A 16296-nucleotide genomic window follows, 5' to 3' on the forward strand; every position below is an offset into this window, starting at 1 on the left:
CGGGACCATGACCTGAGCTGAAGGCAAGATGCTTAATGACTCAGCCACCCGGGCACCCCCAAAAACGAGTTTATAAAGTAGCCCATCCAGACCACCATTATTAACACTTGGTATCTTTTTCCAGACTTTGTTTTAGAGATGTATAAACAGATTTTTTTTTTTCACACAAAAATGAGTATAAAATATAAACACTGCCTAGGCCCATTTTTAACACCTCCTCCTCTTATCTCAAAACTCAGTCTCTCTTATAAGGCCTGTGATTGCATTTGAGCGCACCCAGATAATCCAAGATAAATTCCTTTTCTCAAGTTAATTGAGACTTGATTTTAAGAGAATTGAGAATTCAACTGAGAATTGATTTTAAGTTAATCTTTTGTCACAGAAGGTAATATTCACAGGTTCCAAGGATTAGGATGTGGACCTATCATTTTGGGGGCCACCATTCATTCAGCCCACTATATATCCTGATTAGAAGAATAAAACATTCGTTAAATGACCAGGAAAATTTTAATATGAACTGAATATTAGATGATATTAGCAATCCTTATTCTGTTAGAGGTGAAAATGATAGAGGGTTTTTTTAAGTATATTAGGGAGACATTCTTAAATATTTAGGTAGAATGACGTGAAGGTTTTGCTTTAAAATACTCCAGACTCTCCCCTCCCCTATGAAAAAGTGCATCCAGATTAGCCACATTATAGTAACTCCTGAAAGAGGGTGATGACTGTGTAGGTCTTAGGATTCTCATAACAAGTTTTTTGTAAAGTAGTTGAAAAAAAGATAAAATTGTCCACTAAAATGAGACAGTAAATGTCTCAGAATGATCTTATCCAGAACACCAACAAAAATATTTTAAAACTTATATCAGTGGAGGGACGCCTGGGTGGCTCAGTCAGTTAAGCGTCTGTCTTCAGCTCAGGTCATGATCTCAGGGTCCTGGGATGGAGCCCCAAGTTGGGCTCCCTGCTTGGCGGGGAAGTCTGCTTCTACCTCTCCTCCTGCCTGCCCCTCCCCGTGCTTGTGCTCTTGTGTGCTCTTCCTCTCTCTCTCAAAAAAAAAAAAATCAGTGGAGGGTTATCTGGGTGGCTGAGTCAGTTAAGCGTGTGCCTTCAGCTCAGGTCATGATCCTGGAGTCCTGGGGTCGAGCCCTGCGTCGGGCTCCCTGCTCCGTGGGCAGAGTCTGCTCCCCCCCTCCCTCTGCCCCTCCCCCCACTCGTGGTATCTGTCTCTTGCGAGAGCTCTCTCGCTCAAATAAATAAGATCTTTAAAAAAAAAAAAAAAAAAAACTTAGGGACAACTGAGTGGCTTAGTTGATTAAGCGTCTGCCTTCGGCTCAGGTCATGATCCCAGAGTCCTGGGATCGAGCCCCGCATCGGGCTCCCCGCTCAGCGGGAAGCCTGCTTCTCCCTCCGCCTCTGCCGCCCCCGCTGCTTGTGTGCTGCTCGCTATTTCGCGCTCTGACAAATAAAATCTTTAAGAAATAGAAATTAAAAATTAAAAAAATACTTAAATCAATGGAGTTACAGATCATTATCCTGTGCCAGAAGAAATAAGTCAAAAGACCAATAGGTGATTTTTTTCCCCTAATTTGTTTTTAATATACCTAACTTAGTTATAACTCAGAAATTTTAAATGAGAATTTCTCCTAAGAGAATGACCCAAACATGGTACAAGATGGTATGTGCAACAATACTTAATATAATTATGTTACAGCCATATTCTAGAACACTATGCAACAACTACATGATGTCAATATTTATTGACACGAAGGTATGTTTGAGATAAAGGGAATTATATAGCCATATATATAGTATGATTCCATATTTGTTAGTAACAAAAAACATATGCATGTGTGAATGTGTTCAATTCACACACTTACTTATACATATAAGAAGGGGCATATATACCAAAGGCCAGGATATATACCAAAATGTTAATGTTCAGCTACTGACTCTGAATGGTGAGTTTGCAGAATTCTCATTCTTTACCATTTATCAGCATTTCACTTTTCTACTATGAACACCTATTACAGATACAATTAAAAACAAGCATGACTACAGACTGGATGATCACCATATGCCCTTCAGGAGCCAGTATGTGTGCCAGGGGCGGGTGGGGGCAGGGCTTCTCCACTGTATATTTGAAGTACATTCTTCTAAGAACTTGATGTTACTTCTGGCACTTTCCAAAGTGTGTTCCATAGAACAGTTCTACAGGTGACACGCACAGAAAGGTTCCATGTCCAAGTTTTCAGAAACATGAGGTTCAGACATTAATCTGTTCTAATGTTTGCTGTGCGTCCCAGGAGGAAAAGCCACGGAACCCACACATTCCCAGGACCATTCTTTCACATCCTAGATAGAAATAACAGGACCTGTACTTAACATATTTTAGAAATGCCAACACACAAACCTGAAAAACAAGGACTATTTACATATTTCCATTCAGGGTCTGAAAGCTTCTGGCCCATTTTCCTAGAATGATTCATCTCAAAATAGTCCCACATGTATCATGTTTTTGTGGTCTCCAGCTTTACAGTTTTAAATATAATTTGCATTCCTGCTGTCAGGTGATTTGGAGCCGAGCTTTTTAAACTGGATTTCTGTCCATTAGTGGGTTGAGAAACCAGCTTGGTGGTCATAACCTACATTTTTATTTAAAAAACGGAAATAAAACTATCAGAGTTTAGCAAGGGTAAGTAGTGTTTTTATAGAACTTTTGTGTCTACATAAAATCACATAATATATATACATGTATGTGCTGGTCACAATAAAAAATACAAAAAAATTTGCAATAAAAAAATCTGAGGGGCACCGGGGTGGCTCAGATGGTTAAGCGTCTGCCTTCGGCTCAGGTCATGATCCCAGGGTCCTGGAATCGAGCCCCACATCGGGTTCCTGGCTCAGCGGGGAGCCTGCTTCTCCCTCTCCCTCTGCCTCTCTCCCTGCTCATGCTCTCTCTCTCTGCGTGTCTCAAATGAATAAATAAAATCTAAAAAAAAAAAAACCTTGAAAGACATGAATTTATTGGTAAATAAGATGAAATCAACACCTACTGATTTCATAAAATCAATACTTATCTATTGATAAATAAAATCAACACCTGTTTCAATACACCCCAACTCCTCCTTGTATAGATTAAGTAAATTAAAAGAAAAAAGTGATCAGGGGCGCCTGGCTGGCTCAGTCAGTTGAACATCTGCCTTCGGCTCGGGCCATGATCCCAGGGTCCTGGGATTGAGCACCACATCAGGCTCCTTGCTCAGTGGGGAGTCTGCTTCTCCCTCTGCTTCTCCCCCTGCTTGTGCTCGCTCCCTCTGTCAAATAAATAAATAAAATCTTAAAAAAAAAGTTATCAAAGCAATACAGCCAGCTAGATCTCTAACTTAAAACAGTACCAAAAGTTTGCTTGAATATTGGGTGCTTAGAGTTTTTCCTCAAAGAAACTAGAGATCAGGTTCCCAATTAGTTCACAAAACCCAATTTAAACTATGTAGCTTCACTATAGTAATAAGGTTACTACAGACTTAAATTTCTCTAGCTTGTTGACTTATCTGTATCTGAGGTTCAGTAGATCTCCAAGGACACATTCTCCCACACCCACACCTTGGCCCCAGCACCAAGCAACTCCTTATAGTGCAAACAGCCACCATTCAACCTGGCATTCCTCAAGTTGTGCTTAGGATTTCAGAGGAATAGTTCAGAAGTTCTAATAGTCTTTGGCAACTGAGGTAGAATCTGGGGTTCTCCAGAACATCTTCCAAATGCCCCAGGTCTGTGTCCCTCCCACCACATCCCAGCTCTGGTATAAGGTCAAACATGAGAAAGACACGTGCTTACCAACAGTTTTTGTGTATTTTTTTTTTTCATCTTTATCAATGTTTAGGACAGAGTGCCTACTAAAAAAGAACAAGGGTCCCCTCTACCTTTTTTCCTCAGATCCCCAAACTCCTGCAATTTAAAAATATGTATCTATCACTGGCTTTAATGTTGGTAATTGGCTACTGGTAAGATCAGCTGTTGATTTTATCACCTCACTGCTTTTCTCATAAGCTGTTTAGAAATAAAAATTCTATTAGTGACAAGTTTCTCTGCACCAAGAGAGACACGTCAGTGGCCTAGAGAAGCACGGCTTGTGGTACTCCTATTAAATTCAGGAACTCGGGGTAAACTAGAAGGCCATTCTCTAGCTTAACTCTCTGCTCTCGTCGATTTCGTTATGTCCTGGGAGACTGTTAAGGGCTGTCCTGAAGAGTACACAGTAGTGGGCAGCTCAGCGACCGCTGCTCGAAGAAGCCCCTCAGCTCCTTGTGTCACACAAACGACTGAAACCCCGTTGTCCCTCCCCGGGGACATTTGTGGAATACAAACCGCCATTCCTCACCGGATTTACCCCCCATGGAACAAATCTTAAGGTACTAAATTCTCAGCTGAAACCTCCAAGAGCCAAGTGGAACCCAGGTTTTTAGTATAATGCTGAGCCGGTAAATCTCCGGCTTTTTGGCTGTACCAGCTGCTTGATCCCAGCACTCACTGACACAGCGCCGGTAGCCTCCAGAAGAGGCTGTATGCGGCCTAAGCTTGAGGGAGACTCTGCACAAGCAGCTCACCCTTCTACTCCTCATCCAGCACACGTCCTCTGGTGTGCCTATCAAGTAGGCACCACAATTTCTGCCGGGCCCCAGATGCCGTATACGGAGACTCTGACACGTCCCAGGGAAACTGGCTACAATACCATGCGTCTGTGACCGGCGGCCACGCCCTCCAGAGGGCGGACACGCTGGTTCATGGCGAACACAGGCCCGATTTTTCTGGTTTTACCCCCTTGCTTTTGTGCGCCAGGACAAGTGGGGGGGGGGTTAGGTGGGGAAAGGGTTAGGAGTCATTTCAGCACATACTTTTCAGGTTCCGCCAGACAGCCTTTATTACACCGGGAAAGCAACACTAGGCACTAGATCTTGCAAAATATGCTCTGACCAACTCTATAAACTCTCTGAAATTAAAAATGCGTAACCACTGGAAAGTTTTTAATGAACAAAAAAGGTAAATACAAACTTTCATATGCAAAATAGATCATTGTACAACTGGCAGCCTCAGAGCCAAGTACTAAATTTTCTTCCAAATTTCAGTGGGGATGGAATGGGGGGGGGGACGTAAATCCTAACGAGTACAAAACTTAATTTCGGTTTTATATATAGAAAAAAACAACGTTTGAGGAAAAATAGCTCTGACACTGAATAGTATCTTTTGACATCAACAGCCCGGGCCAGCCCTTACAATTTTGAGGTTTATACTCACCCAGTATGGGATGAAAATGAAGATTTAGGGCTTACAGTTACTTCAAATCCCGTCTCAAGAGTAGCCAAGTCACCTCATTTCCAGAAGGAGCGGTCTCTTTAGGACGCCCGCGGCGCTCTCGTGAAGGCGCCTAGCGAACACGCCCCGCTCTGCCGCGCCCCGTGCGCCCCATGCCGGCGCTGCAGCGCCAGGCTGGCCTGGAAGGCACCGGAGCCCTCCCCCGCGGCGCCTCCCGCGGCGCCTCCCCCGGCGCCTCCCCCGGTTCCAACGCAGCATCTGCAGCTGAGTTGGCCCTTTCTGCTCCAGCCCTGGGGCAGTCGGTTAACCCTTCCTTCCCGCCCCCCGCACTGACTGCCCTCTGGATCTTCAGCTGGGAGTGGAGCTTGGGTAACATTCCCTTCACAAATAAATAGTTCAAACAGGTAATTCAGAGTTAACTGTAAGAGCAGCGGCAGACGGCCACTGCCCGTTATGCTTGCAAATGAGTGAGCGAAATGAACACACGGGAACACACACACAGAAGACACATCGTAGAATAAATCCTGCATTTCCCACATTCATAGGGAAAATAAGATCTTTAAAAAAAAAGAGTTATTAATGAGCGTTTGTTCTCGTGTGGGTCGAACAGTCCAGGCTCTGAGCAGGCACAGGCTTACACAGGGGGTTGCAGGCAGAACGTCCACACACCACGTCAGGACCAGGGTGCAGGCGAGGCCGGCGCGCACGTCCTACAGCTCAGGACCTGTGAGCCAACAGAGGTGATGCAGGGACTTCTGAACCCACGACGCATGAGGTATATGGAAACAGCCGTCCTCCGTGACAGAACCACCAGCAGCTCGATGGACTGGGCGGGGCACTCTCACAGCAGCTGCTGATGAAGGATTTCCCACACCATCTTCTTCCGGAAGAGAGGCATCTGGTGCTGCAGTCCACAAACAACACATCATATGCCACACAGTAACCCTCGGGGCGCAATCGTGTAATAAACCATGTCCTTTACAGAAGCCTTGACTCTTTTATGTCATGGTTCAGACTTACAAAGCCCTATATAGATAAGGGGGTTATAATGTTCTTATTATAATGTCTGTATCAGAAGCAGTTTTACACGTTAAGGAAAATCAAAGCGGGTTGCAGAATTATACAATAGAATCGCACAACTACGTCATAGCACAAAGACGTGAACCAAAATGGAAACCCCAAGTGGTAGCATAATATGAAACTTTTCTACTTACATATACTTACAGAACATTCTAAAATGAACATATTTTGCTTTTTCGAGAAAAACATGAACTCTATTTAAATAAAGGAAAAAACATTCAAAAATCTCTCCCTGTTTTACCAAACGTTATACATTGTCAATTCTGTTCAAATGGCAACTTCTGCCCTTCAAATCTCACCTCAGTAGGTTCGGACAGCAAATAACTCCTTGTTACTTAGAAGCATCAAAGAAGGAAATGGCTTGGCTCAATATATTATTCTGCTTTATGATAATCACTACATGGGCCAATTTTCAAAGCAGCAACACACAAGACAAATCCAAAATTACCTGTAACTCAACTAGTCCTCTTTTTGATGAAATCAGAAGTTCACACCCTTGAGGTACTCCTGGTATCTCATTATAAGATGGATATACCACTTTACTATAAACTAGTGATTTCCTACCTGGAGGGGCCTAAAAAGTCTTAATACATGGATGTGTAAGTTATTTTAAATAGTTCAAAACATATAGTAAAAAAAAAAAAATCACACATTTATTCTTAGTAAAACTACTAAAACTAACCAATAAAAAGTGCCTTTATTTTAGACTAGAATTGTATTAATTCAGCATGGGAGCCCTAGTTACTTCATATTGCTCACCAGCTTGGAATAGGGTTATCAGTCCTATTCAGTAAGTAGTTTGGTAGACAACATCTACCCAAATGAGGTCTGCTGAAGAAAAATATATTTTAAAGGGGGTTGTCCTGACTCAGTTATAAAAAGGTTGAGAATCCACTATTACAAACATAAACTCTCAAGAGTTCCCAATATACTCGAATTCCCACTCAAATACAGAGCCCCGGAGAACCTCAAGTAACCAGCACAGAAGGGGAAGGCAGTATTTGTAGTTCTAGCTCAGACCCGCAGCTTACCTTCTCACAAGGCCTGATTTCCCCGGGCTGTCACACACACTCTTACTTGCCTCCTCCTTTGGCCAAAAATATCAGTAATACTCAGGAGCTAGTGAACACTGGAGTTCGGAGATATGCAAACTGCCTCACTGGTCACCAAAGAGGAGGAGAAACCTAAGAGCAGATGCAGTGCCAAACCCCGATCCCAGCAGGAGCGGGGCCACGGCCGAGGGTGACAACAGCAAGAGCGGCGGCACAGGGGCCATTCTTCAGACCTTACTGTGCACCAGGCACGGGGAACCCGCTCGGAGTTCATCTTCTTCGATAACAAGTAAGTGGGTGAGGAGGGGGCTCCACTCACCTGAGTAAATGTGATAGGTTTGTCCCTAGAGATATAATCTGCATATTTACAAGTAAACATTCCACAATCACTCCCATTCAACTGTTGAGGAATCTCCTAAAATTTTTTTTAAAAAAGGGGGGGGAGAAAGGGATAAAATGTCATCAAATACAAACTCCTTTGACTTCTTATAAATATTACAGTGGATAAACAATATTATAAAGGTACTACACAAACACAGTCTTTATGTGGCATAAGAACTCCCACCATGACTGGAGTTCGTGACCCGCACAGAAAATATTTTTCAGAAAGGAAAGGAAAAGCAAAGCAACAATTCCATCTCTTGGCTCTCATACTAAGAAACCAAACTGAAAGTTTATTACTAGGAACAGGAATTCTAGTCAGAATGGTTTCAGAAGCACTTTATACATTTTGAAAAGGGCTAAATATGGCTCAATCAAAACAACTAACCTATTTCAATACTGCAGGGTTTAACTTCTCTAGACAGGAAAAGAAGACCACAACTTTCGACTCCCACAGCTACAAGCAGGGAAAAGAAAAAAATGCCTCTTGACAGGCTTTCATCAGGATCTTGCTTTGATGGCTCAATTCTGTCCTGAGGCAAAAGCAGAGCTTACTGCAAGTGGTACTAAAGGCCCCAAAACCAATCCACGTGAGCTAAATTGACACACTCCCCAGGCCTCTGCTGCCCTAACCTTGGCCAGCCCCATACACATTTTGGCTGTCAGCTCTAAGGAGCACAAGATAGTAAGAATAAAAGAGAGTCTGAATCCCCTGCTGGAAAACATTCCAGATGACCAAAGCTCAATTTTTATTCCAAGAAATACAGATGATTATTGTAAAAAAAGAAAAGATTGTCTGAACATGCACAACACCCACACATATGGTAGGTAGCTCACACTTTTCTCCTGAGCACAGCATCTCTCACAGAATGGAGAGAACTATAGACTCCAACATACAATTTGTTTTCTTTATTACGTTCCCCATACCAGAACATGGTACTCATCCTAACAGACTCCTTATATCTATGCTTTCCTCAAATTTCAAAGCTTAACCTTCTAATTATTCAACTTAGAAAGGAAAATCCTTTGAGTAAAGATAGGGGAGCCATTATACACAGGTGAGGGCTAAAGCTGAATTTATGCAGCTTACTTTAAAAAGAAGCCATTAGGGCTCAAAAATGTATGCATTGTCAAACCCTGAATGAGATTCAAATCTGGCAAGTATAATACAAAGCATATTCACAAAGAGCATACTTGACTCTTGAGGACCTGTGGCATGGGACCTTTAAGACCTAAATAAACAAAATTCCCAGTAAGTAATAAGAACTTTAAACTTTCATCAGCACCAACCAAGAAAAATAGCTGACTTGAGTTTATTAGCTTTTTTTGAGAGACATGCTAGCATATGGTTAATATTTACAATTTGTTTTTTAAAGATTTTATTTATTTATTGGAAAGAGAGAGCGCGAGCACTCACAAACAGGGGAAGTGGCAGAGCGAGGGGGAGAAGCAGGCTCCCCGCTGAGCGTGGACCCCCCAACGCGGGGCTTGATCCCAGGAACCCTGGTATCATGACCCAAGCCAAAGGCAGATACTTAACCGACTGAACCACCCAGGCGCCCCACAATTTATTTTTTTTTTAAGATTTATTTATTTATTTGCAAGAGAGAGAGTGGGTGCACAGGAGGAGGGGCAGAAAGAGAGGGAGAGAGAATCTTCAAGCAGACTCCCTGCTGACTGTGGAGCCCGACGCGGGATCGATCTCACAACCCTGAGATCATGTCCTGAGCTGAAATCAGGAGTCGGATGCTTAAAAGAATCCAGAAAGAAAGGACAAATTGGTCTGCAAAGGAACGGTAACTATGTATCAGATGTCTCGGTAGCAACAAGGAAACCAGAACACAGTGGACTTATCTTCAGAGTTCTAAGTGAACAAACATTGACAACCTAGAACTGTGCACCTAGAAAAACATCTTTCCTGTATGAAGGTGAAGCAGACACATTTTCAGATTTTCACAAACTAAGAACATTTACTACCAGACGTTGACTAGAAGAATTTTTAAATGATATGTTTCCAAAAAATGATCTCCCAAGAAAAGTCTGAGATGCAAGAATGAATGCAGAGCCAATAAACTGATAAAGATGTAGGTAAATGTAAACAACCATTGTTTATATAAAGTGATAATGATGTGTGATTCATAGGCCTTTCCAAAAGACAATCTAAAATAGTGGACAGCAACAGCATGTTAAATTGGCAGGAAGCAGGTGAGTTGTGTAGCATGGGAATGGGACTGGAGGGAAGGGTTCCCAAGGGGCATAAAGAAGCTCTTGGGGTGATCGGCATCTTCATTATTTTGAGTGTGATGATGGTTTCACATGTATATATCTATGTGAAGACTTATCCAATTGTACACTTTAACTGTGCATTTTTCTTCTGTCAACTACACCTCAATAAAGATCTTTTAAAAAAAAAGAGTCAGATGCTTAACCAACTGATCTACCCAGCTGCCCCAACATTTAGATTTAACCAAGAAATAAAGGCCAAAAAGCAGACATCTTGGTTAAACGAATTTCTAAAGATTTAGAAGCAGATAATTCTTAAGATGTATACTTCAGGAGAACGCATGCCTAAGGGTATGAATGAGTGAGGGGAGAGAAGAAGCAGGGTCTACATAATATGCCACAATCAGTAAAGGTAACAGCACTTCAAATGCAGATGATCGTCACTTACATGTGGCTTCATGCTGTAGTGGGTCCACTCTAAAAGATTCAGATCAATATTTCTTTTGGTCTTACTTTCATCCTGTAAATACTGACTAAAAAAACAACAAAGGAATATATTGATGAATCCCTGTGGAGACTTACCATTATGATTACAAAGGACATTACAAAGGATGTTTAATAGACAGGCTATTCTCAAATCCATCTTCACTAGAGCTTTTTTTAAAAATGTGATTGCTTTTAGTTTTTAAATTTCATTTTTTTCCTGCTTACAAAAACTGGACATGCCTTAGAAAATTAAAACCTGTAAAATATAAAATGCAAAAGACCCCATAATAGCCACTCCAGCAGTAATTACTATTAATAGTTTGCTGTGTATTCTTCTAGTTCTCCACTACTCACACACAATTTAAAAACATACACTTTATTTTAATTTTATTTTTTTTTAAGATTTTATTTATTTATTTGAGAGAGAGAGAGAATGAGAGAGAGCACATGAGAGGGGGGAGGGTCAGAGGGAGAAGCAGACTCCCTGCTCAGCGGGAAGCCTGCTTCTCCCTCTCCCACTCCCCCTGCTTGTGTTCCCTCTCTCGCTGTGTCTCTGTCAAATAAATAAATAAAATCTTTAAAAAAAAGATTTGTCTCTAAATAAATAAATAAATAAATAAATAAAATAAAATAAAAAGTACTTCATTTTACAACTTGCTTTTTCTCACTTAAAAATAGATATAAAATGTGGGGTGATGGGTGAAACAGGTAAAGGGGATTAAGAGCACACTTACCGTGATGCACACTGATTAATATACAATGTTCTATAATGGTTGAATCACTATGGTTCTACAATGGTTGACTACATTGTACACCTGAAACTAATATAGCACTGTATGTTAACTATACTGGAAATTGAAAAAGTACCTAAACTTGTGGTGAGCATGGCATAACTAAAGAATTGTCAAAGTACTAAATTATACTCCGGAAACTAATGTAACATTGTGTCAACTATACTTCAATTAAAAATTAGAATAGATATAAAACAAGACAACTGGCCTAGACCCCCCCGCAAAAAAAAGCCTTTGCCATGACAAATGAAAAAAGGAAGACTAATCTAAATTAGACTAAAGAGACATGAAATCCACCTGTGAACTCTAACCGGCTTCCTGGATTAGGGGAAAAAAACTATAAAACATACCTGAGGAAATCAGAACATGAGCCAAAAATTACATGTGACTAATTGCTAGTTTTCCTTTTTTAAAATTAATTAATCAATTAATTTGAGAGAGACAGGGAGAGGGAGAGAGAGAATCTCAAGCAGACTCCCCACTAAGCGCAGAGCCCGGCACGGCTAAGCACTAAATCCCACAACCCTGAGATCATGACCTGAGCCAAAACCAAGAGTCAGACGTTCAACTGACTGAGCCACCCAGGTGCCCCTGATGGCTCATTTTCTTCAGTGTGATAATGACATTGTGATTATGTAAGGGAACTTCCTTGTTCCTAAGAGATACATACTTAAGTATTAAGAGTGATTTAAGTTTATCCAGATCTTCCAAGGGTTATCAAATTTAAGCCAGGCATCTCCATTCTCATCCCAACCTTCATATAAAGGCAACCAGCATCAGTGGTGCCGGGGCATGCACTCTCAGTGGGAGCCATCTCACCCCCGCCCTCTGGGGGAGGGGAGGGGGTGGAAATTGGTTCTTGGAAGGCAAGAATCTTAGATATTTCAAAGGTTTGTAGCCCTCTAAACCCAACAAACAAAAAGTTTTATTCCTTAGCACAATTCTCTCGTCGTGGAGAAATTAAATTTTTCTCGGAGGTAATAATGCAAAAAACATGTCAAGAAAAGCTGAACTGGGAACATCAGGAAAGGGAGTGGGCCTCAGATCCCCACAGGAGGGAGAGGGAGAAAGAGCAAAGAGTGAGGTGTGACAGGAGTATGATTTTTTTTTTTGTATCCTGTTATAATCAGGACACAAAACTTTGCTGTATGATTTCAGCGAGAACATTTCTATCTATGTGATAATATGTATGTGTCTGCGCACATGTATGTATGTGGGCATGTTTTATATACATCTGAAACAGAAAACACTAGAAGGAAATAACTGTTTTATAAACAATTCGGTGTATCTTATGATTTTTCAAACTTTCTTCTCTAAACTTTCTATTCAGATAAATAGTAAATAAAAAGGATCTTTTACATCAAAACAATATTGAAAAAGAGAGAATTGAACTAATTGTTAATAACAAATTTTGTCATTCATTTAAGAGGTTCCTTACTAAAGTATCCTTATAAACTTATTCAAGTATCCTTACTAAAATTAAAAACGAGAACCCCCATTTGCTTCCAGTGAGCAGAAGGGGTTCAAAACAGACTGCTCTTACTGAACTGCTTCCTCACTATGAAATTCATGTCACCGCTTTACACAGCTTACTAAGTGGCTATGCTTTAAAGGCAGGTTTCTAGCAATTACTATTTGAAATGGTTGCCTACAAACCATACGCTTTAACTTAAAAGTTACCTCTTGGTTCTGAAATGAACCCAACTATGATGGAAAGCAGAGACATGAGTGGGTTTAAGAATTCGAGGAATAAGGGGTGCCTGGGTGGCTCAGTCGGTTAAGCGTCTGCCTTCGGCTCAGGTCATGATCCCAGGGTCCTGGGATCGAGCCCCACATCGGGCTCCCTGCTCGGCGGGGGAGCCTGCTTCTCCTTCTCCCTCTGCCTGCCGTTCCGCCTGCTTGTGCTATCTCTCGGTCAAATAAATAAAATTAAAAAAAAAAAAAAAAGAATTCGAGGAATAAGACCCTAGTTAAGAGTTCCTCAGAACATTCAGAATAATGTATCAATCCTAAAGAAACCTAACTCAGGGGCGCCTGGGGGGCTCAGTCGGTTAAGCGTCTGCCTTTGGCTCAGGTCATGATCCCAAGGTCCTGGGATCAAGCCCCACATCGGGCTCCCTGCTCGGCGGGAAGCCTGCTTCTCTCTCTCCCACTCCCCATCCTTGTGTTCCCTCTCTCGCTGTCTCTCTGTCAAATAAATAAATAAAATCTTAAAAAAAAAAAAAAAGAAACAATTCAAATCACAGGATTCTAATAAGACATATTTTATATTACAGTGCATGACAAACTTGTTTCCACTGATGCTACTAAATAAGAGTTCTCAGTTAAGATCAGATATTAGGGGGTTTTTTTGATAAGAAGATGAATTCAAGTCAATTCCTGAACAACTGGGAGAATAGCCTTCACTAAACATTAAACTACCATCCACCAGAGCCTCCCTGGATTAAATACAAGATAGATCAGCTAACAAAGGCATAATGACACAACATTAAAGTTTTTCAGCCTTTACTTACAGGAGAATCTCACAGATCCTGTGGCCCTTTTGTCCCATAGAATCCAGATATTTAAGACACCTTTTTCTTAGGTCTATCACCTACAATGGAAAAATACAATATCCAGAAACATCTTAACCACAATAGAATTTTATTTCTAAAAGGAAAAGCATCTTTTAAAAAGTTAATACAAGTACCAACATAAATGGATTTCTAAGACACATTTTTTATAAATTATCACAGATGATATGAGCTTCATTTCTATAAAAGTATATACCGCTAGTCCCAGAGAAAACCTAGAGACTTACTCACCAAAACATTAGTGGTCCTCTCAAAGTGATGAGATTTTTTGTTCTTGTTTTTTTTCTTTATACCTTTACTTTTCTATAATAAATCTGTACCATCTTGTAAACAAAACTAAAGAAATCAGATAAAGAACTCATATGTGTACTAAAACTCTTTCCTGTCTTCCTGTATGCCATCTAGCTGTGTGTGTGTGTGTGTGTAATTTAATCTTTTGGGGTTTTTTCTATTTTTTTTTTAATTTAAATTCAATTAATTGCCATCTAGCTTTCTAAGTTGTTCAACTCAAGAACCAAGAAGAGACTCTACAGAGTATGCCTTTATATGTACTACTGGATTTTTAACTGGGCAGAAAAGGGTAGCCTTCATTAGTCAAGAAAACAGCCATTATACAGACTCCAACAATTAACCCTCTCAACTCACCACCAGGCTCCAATGTACCTTCCGATGAATAGGCACCAGAATAAGTTCCTGTTCAAAGAGATTGACCCCTTTGGTCCATCTTTTCACTGCTTGGTAACCACCAGACTTTAATTTGGGATAGAAAAAAGTACTGAATGCGTGAAGTGCTGGATACCCTTGTTTTTTGTTTCTTTCCACCAGAAGATTCATGTAAAAATTAATGACCTGTAATACCAAGGGAGTAAACGTCAGAACGTGGCAAGTACATTACCAAAACTAAATTTCTACCTAAGTTAGGATGAATTAGAAGGTAAGAAGCTCCAGGAAAGGAATGTACTAGAGATGGGGATGAAAGGATTGTTTACAGCATAATAAGGAAAATAAAAGATAATGAGTGCAAAATGGGAGGAATTAAGGAGTGAAATTGTACTTTTGAAGTATGTGAGTAAAAGAGCCAAGGAACTTAAGGAGAAAGTCTGCAATAATGAAAAGGTGTATGCAACTACATCACATGAAAAAAATATGCAGAAATATTAACTAGAATTGAATTTTACTATTCATAAATTTTACTATATATAAAAAAATATTAACTGGAAAAAAATATACCCAAACATTAATATTTTGTTTATTTTTGAGTGGTGGCACTTCTGAATGATATTTTTATTTTACTTTTCCTGTACTTTCCAAATTTTCTATAATAAATATATAGCATTTATAATGTAAAACAAAAATACTAGTTTTATAAGAATGTGTTTCTATGTCATTAGTCTGGGGGGGGATGGGAAGGAAGGCAAAGGGGGAAAATGCAGGGAATTTGGGGAGTTAGGGAAAGGACCAGCTAGAACATGTACAAGAACTAAGAGCTAGTTTTAGCTAAATATGTAAGGATACAAGATGACAATTCGGCAAATTTTTACAGTTATCACTCAAATAAAGAAAAAGACACATTTTATATACACATGTGTGTATAATGATCAATCTATCCCTTTATTACTGAAAAAATAAAATGGCTCTTATAAGAATTCCTCTAAAATAAGTATCGCTTGCTGCTTCCTTCTATTCATCAGCTACACCCAAGGTTTATAAAAATGTCACTGAGGGGTGCCTGAGGGGCTCAGTCAGTTGGGCGTCTGCCTTCGGCTCAGGTCGTGATCCCAGGGTTCTGGGATTGAGCCCTGTGTCAGGCTCCTTGCTTGGCGGGGAGCCTGCTTCTCCCTCTCCCTCTGCCTGCCACTCCTCCTGCTTGTGCTCTCAGTCAAATAAATAAATAAAATCTTTAAAAAAAATAAATAAATAAAAATGTCACTGAAGAGGTGCCTGGCTGGCTGAGTCAGTAGAGCATGCGACTCTTGATCTCAGGGTCGTGAGTTCAAACCCCACGTTGGGCACAGAACTTACTTAAAAACAAATAAATTTGTAAAAAAAAAAAAAAAGTCACTGAAGACTACTAGTAAATGAAGTGGTGGATGAAACAAAGCACCGATGCAGAAGAGGGAAACATGGCTAATTAAAGGCAGCAAAGAATCAGAATTGACCACTGTTTTAAGTTTTGAGATGTTTCTGTTTTGTTTTTTTTTAAGATTTTATTTATTTGACAGAGAGAGATAGCGAGAGAGGGAACACAAGCAGGGGGAGTGGGAGAGGGAGAAGCAGGCTCCCCACTGAGCAGGGAGCCCGATGCGGGGCTCGATCCCAGGACCCCGGGAACATGACCTGAGCCGAAGGCAGACACTTAACGACTGAGCCACCCAGGCGCCCCATGAGATGTTT

General features: G+C 40.7%; 1 protein-coding gene across 2 annotated transcripts in view; it reads right to left on the reverse strand.

Moving 5' to 3' along the window:
- Positions 1-4902: 4902 nt before the first annotated feature.
- Positions 4903-16296, reverse strand: part of SENP2 (SUMO specific peptidase 2) — a 33490-nt gene continuing 22096 nt past the window's right edge. The window contains exons 13-17 of one of the 2 annotated variants that reach the window (XM_021692735.1): positions 14548-14751; positions 13843-13922; positions 10501-10585; positions 7768-7863; positions 4903-6220 (exon numbers count right to left, since the gene is read on the reverse strand). In XM_021692735.1, the coding sequence (XP_021548410.1) occupies positions 6158-6220; positions 7768-7863; positions 10501-10585; positions 13843-13922; positions 14548-14751 (528 nt within the window). In that variant the 3' untranslated portion in view covers positions 4903-6157. Of the gene's footprint in view, positions 6221-7335; positions 7864-10500; positions 10586-13842; positions 13923-14547; positions 14752-16296 lie in introns of those variants that run through there. The other variant, XM_021692734.1, reaches the window with a different exon arrangement.

The sequence above is a fragment of the Neomonachus schauinslandi genome, chromosome 1, assembly GCF_002201575.2.
Source record: "Neomonachus schauinslandi chromosome 1, ASM220157v2, whole genome shotgun sequence".
NCBI classification, from domain to species: Eukaryota; Metazoa; Chordata; class Mammalia; order Carnivora; family Phocidae; genus Neomonachus; species Neomonachus schauinslandi.